General features: G+C 38.5%; 1 protein-coding gene across 1 annotated transcript in view; it reads right to left on the bottom strand.

Annotated features, from left to right (window-relative positions):
- LOC109539286 (pyrokinin-1 receptor) overlaps positions 1–5,087 on the bottom strand; it is a 24,874-nt gene that overhangs the window by 5,277 nt on the left and 14,510 nt on the right. The window contains exons 3-4 of the mRNA XM_019906942.2: positions 3,608–3,844; positions 2,851–3,070 (exon numbers count right to left, since the gene is read on the bottom strand). Coding sequence (XP_019762501.1) covers positions 2,851–3,070; positions 3,608–3,844 — 457 coding nt within the window. The remainder of the gene's footprint in view (positions 1–2,850; positions 3,071–3,607; positions 3,845–5,087) is intronic.

The following is a 5,087-nucleotide window of genomic DNA, read 5'->3' on the forward strand; positions in this document are numbered from 1 at the left end:
ACCCCCCCCTGGATCCGCCCTTGGGCCTGGGTAACACGTTGTTGAGTTGCGCTATTGAGCTGATGCCGCTCTCTGAGTTAACGAGTTATAACTCCTCGGTTAATGAGTTATAATTCTCATCTAAAAAAGGATTATTAACATTTTTTCTGAGTCCAAAGAAAGTCGACGTGTTTTCTTGTAGAACCGATCTTTTAATTTTTTGCATAAAAGATTCAGTTTGCCAGTAGTTTACAGTAAAACGTTAGAAACAACGCGGTTTTTCTGTTTAGAGACAGTGTTTTTTAGAAATATTGACCTAAAAGTGAAGAAACTCCAGTTCCAATGGTTTTCCAGATAAATGATTATAAACTTTCGCTTTTCCAGTTCGGGGAAATATTTTTGGAAAAAGACCTAGAAATAGTTATTACGGTTTTGTCCATAATTCAAAACTGCAAAAAGTGTTCCAATAAAATGTATCTTCAATTTTACGTACAACTTACTTACTTTCAAGTAAAACTAAAAAATAATGCGATTTTTGAGGAGCAAGAATTGCTTAATAGAAGCTTTGTTAAGACTGGAATGACCTGAAAATTTAAAGGAACTTCAGACATCTTTAGAGCGATGCGGGCGGCGAATTTTCCCAATAATTTTGTGTAAACTTTTGCTCTCTGGTCGTTTTTTCAAGATAATCCTAATTACTTTAGATGAAAAACTGATTAAAATTATTTGGTTTTTGCGCCAAATTCGAAACTGACAAAGGTTTTCTAAAGTTCCCTGCAAATCGATGAATGAGGAGAATTTTCTAGCAAAATTAATATTTTCATTTTTGGCTGGACTGACCCCATTATTGTCAGAAAATAGGGAAATCATCAGAAAATAACGTTTTTTTGCGCTTTCGATTAAAAACGTAGCACTGCGCCAACTCCTAAAAGTTCCGTGAGTTTCACTTGAAAACCGTTCAAAATTTGACTGAAACAAAGAATTATTCTTTTGTTTGATGGTTGATAAGGAAAAATGTGCGCTGTTTCGTGTGAAAACCTCATTTACGCGAAAATTGCCCATTTTCTGCAAGACAAAAGCACCAAAAGGCTTCAAAGTTTTCGGTTATTCATTTAACATTTAACATACAGAGGCTCCTATTCCTCTTCTTCGTGTATTATTACCAACGGAAGCACTCTTATTTCGGGAAAATCCGGCGACTGTCTCCGAGTTAAAAAGGAAACTGCCTTTTTATGCTAATTGTTCAGTTAAATTAGCATTTATTAGCACACACTTTGACGGACGTTGAGCCGGAAAAGTCTGCATAAGAACCCTTCCCTAAGACAAATCCCATATAAAAACTCGACGATCTTCTCGGTTTCCGCATAAGTAATTCGTCTGAATATGCAAACGCCAACAAAATAAAACTCCTCTTTTACTTAAACTGAAATGAAGTTTTACGGGAAAGCTTCTGTTGCTCTCGCAAATTCCTTTATATGCAAAATAGCTGCCAACCTTGTTCCAGTTTACTTTCAGCGTGCCCTAACTTGATTGAGCTTACAAACAGGTTGTTTTATATGGAATTTTGCCGCTCTGTTATAATGTGTTGCCACCTAATTGAATTTGGCTGTTTTCAGGAGAATCGACATATAAGTGGAAGCATTACCTGCATAGCAATCGCGAATGTCTGAAGAATAAAACCGTCGTTTTTAGGCTCCAATTCGGCCCACTCCTAGTCGGGTTTTTTTTATCTTCGCATCCAAATTCAGTTTGTTCAGCTATTGCAATGCCAAAAACGCAACTGCATGCCGTTTATCATAATGAGATTTTCAATATGATCCCCCAAAGATCAGACGTTTATTGAAAGGAAACTTTCACGGTAAAGCCGAGCTGGGTGATTGCTGATCTCATTACCGCCGAATATAAAGCTGAAAATTTCCCTCCGGCTTTTTAGGGCCTTAGATTTGCATAATAACGTCAACGATTCCATATGGGGCACTTAAATTGGCAAAGATTTCGGCAATTTCGGGAAAATCTCAATCTTGTTTCACCCGCGATAGACGCAAATCGAACTTTGATCGTGCTTTGCAGTTAAAACATGTCCGTTTTTCGCCTTTAATTACATTCAATTTAGTTCAGTTTCATCTCCTCTCGATTCAAAGTTAATTTGCTTTGAACATACCGATATCGAACGAACACGCGCTAATTTTGCTTGCATTTGGTCAATTAACGTTTTATGAATGTTCTATCCATCGGACAAGATCATTTGTTTGCGGGGACGAGCACGCATAGGGCTTCAAAATTATATTGGGCGTCTATATAGTTCCATTTCTGCATAGGGAAACTTTCGATGAATAACAATGACCACATGATTGGATCTAATCAGCTTTTAACCAGCAAAGCTTGGCCAACTGGTCTGTTTCTCTTGTGAATCTTCGGAGCAGAAAGATTTCTTTTCAACCAACAACAGCGTAGTCGTTAAAACTGATCTCCTTTGAATTAATAAACTGTTTTCCGTTATTAAAACAATGATTTACCGAGGGCTTTTTTATTCCACTTCCCTTCGTTGCCCTTTTTGGGAATGCGTTCAGGCGGAAGATATTTTTCTCGGGAACACTTTATTAAAATATATTACATTTTCTGCATTTATTTGCCGGATGGCTGGCAAGATGTGATTATTTTGCAGGCCAATGTTTCCAATTTTTTTTCGGTCGTAGGCAAAGCCGACCATTTGAAAGTCCATACTTTTCACGCGAAAAACAAAATATTCTGCCGATCGCCAAATTCATCGTTTTGCTGCTAAAGTAGGCCCAGACAAAGTAAACAGAAAGCAAAAGTGAGTAAACAAAGGCATTAATTAACTGGAAAAACACCAAAGAGAGAAAAACTCACTGAGCATCTTCACGACTCGATTTTGAGCTTGGGTGTGCCTCAGCCGTTTCTTGGAGGCATTACTGTTGCATTGATTTGAGCATCGCATGGCTGTACTGTTGCTGCTGTTCTGAGTCAAAGACGGCCGCTTGGCTGTCGATTTTTTCAGTTGCGCCCCGATCAGAACGTAGAGAACAGTAATTAGAGTCATGGGGGCCACGAAAAACACAATGGTGGAAATCTGGAAAAACAACATTATTATTTTTATGCATGATTGAGCCCGGTTCTAGAGCGAGACCGTGCAGAAAGGCCCCTTTTAAGGCCAGCGTAAATCAGAAAAGTTTCTCTTATCTTTACGAGCAGCGAGAAAAGCGCTTGCTGTGTCTCAACATATTTTTTTTCCCATCTGAAACTTTATTAAAATTTATTAAAAATCAATTTAGGATTTTTCTAGCATTAATTGTGTTCGGTACACAGCACAGCTTGGAATCAAATCGAACGTCGGGCCGGAGAGATTTTAATAATCCATATTTGAAGAGTTGAAAGCCCCTGCTGTTGAATCTTAATTGGGGCATTGTTTCAGATTGAAATAAAAAATCATAAATAGGTTTGGTAGAAAGTTGCTCGGCTCCGTAAAAGTGCCATTTAATGGAAATAGGATGAGGCGAGGGCTCGCAAGCAAATTTAAAAACTCGTCAGCAAACTTGTGTGGGTTACAACTTTGATCGTTGTGGGTGGCGTTCTAATTTACATTTAGCAGCGAATGTTCGCTTCTTACCTCAAAGGCATGCTCGAATATCTTGGATACAACCGTGCAATGTGTCAACTGTTTTCCGTTGTCTTCCGACACCTTGATTCCGAACTGGATGGCTTGCGGTATCGCCAACACAAGAGCCACAATCCAGATGAAAACTATGATGCGAATACACCTGGACAGCTTGGACATGGTTTGTGATACAAACGGATGGCAAATTGCCACGTACCGTTCCACTGTGAATGCTGTGATTGTTAACACCTGCAAAAGAAAGACTTTAAGCTTGCGCTTTTTGGATAAAAATTTGACTAATCAGCTTCATCAGATTGGGGAACACATTCGAATGGGCGAACAATTAAACGATGATGATCAATCATGTTTATTCTGTAGTTCGGTGTCCTTTTTTCCGAAAAGGTTTCAGTTTGAAAACTGAAGTTTCTTAGATGGGAAATATTGAATCATTGTGGCGCTTATGGCAAGTGCGGTAGTTTGTGAGAGCGTAGTGAACTTGTTGAGGTTTAATGGAGGATAGCGCGCCGGCTTGCAAAAAGCTGATAAGAAAGATCTCTAATATATAAACTTTTGGCTTGAACTGAACTTAGTTTCCCACAAGCAACTGAAGTTTTATGAATTTTCAAACTTTGGGAATATTTTGGGCGGTTTTGCATTTTTACATCAGGCTCATCTGAAGCTTGTCTGTAAAGAAGCGTTTCAGATATGTAAATAGGGAGTCCAATTTATGTTTTTTGTCAAAAAATCAGAATGTAAATCTTTGAAGTTTCTACTCGCTTTACTTTGGAAGTTGGAACTTTTTACTGAACAGTCTGCAGTTGCGTACAAGCGATCATGTTCAAATCAATATTTATGAAGCGGGCAAAATTCAGCTTTTCATGTTTTTTCAATCAATTTTTGAAGGTTTGAAGAAATTTGGCGACATTTAGAGCGCACTCTTCTTTACTGAACGCATAACTGAACTTGTAGAGTATTTTCGTTTCTGGAGAAATTTATTTTTGAGTTGTTCTCGCTCTGTGCGCTAATGAGTTATAACTCATCGCGCGTCACTGCGCCGCACTTTGAATTGCGCTTAGCATTTAACCCAGACAGATTAAATGTTTACGAGGCCCGGGCCTGGAATTTTAATACCTAACCAAAAACGATCACCACATTATCTAGCAGCAACATTTTACCAAACCGAATTTTGTTGATATTTTCATTCATTCCGTGATCCTTTGAAATGCGGTGCAATTAAGAGCAAGGTCGTATAGATACGCATCTTGATAAACCGCGGAACTTTTGTCATATTTCTGATGATGCTACTTGCTATCTTTGCCTCCAGGCATTCTGAACATCATAAAAATGTTTAAGAAGTTTCTCGTGTTTTATGTGGCTGTTTTCCGCAAAGCTGAGACCATGAGAGTAAGTCAAGCGAGACATTTAGTTGAGCCAATGGAGCTGCTTTACCATAATTCAAAAGGCTGGAAGCAAAGGGCCAAGAAAATGATGT

The sequence above is a fragment of the Dendroctonus ponderosae genome, unplaced genomic scaffold (genome assembly GCF_020466585.1).
Source record: "Dendroctonus ponderosae isolate FM_Combo_2020 unplaced genomic scaffold, Dpon_F_20191213v2 Dpon_F_20191213_7, whole genome shotgun sequence".
Classification (NCBI taxonomy): domain Eukaryota; kingdom Metazoa; phylum Arthropoda; class Insecta; order Coleoptera; family Curculionidae; genus Dendroctonus; species Dendroctonus ponderosae.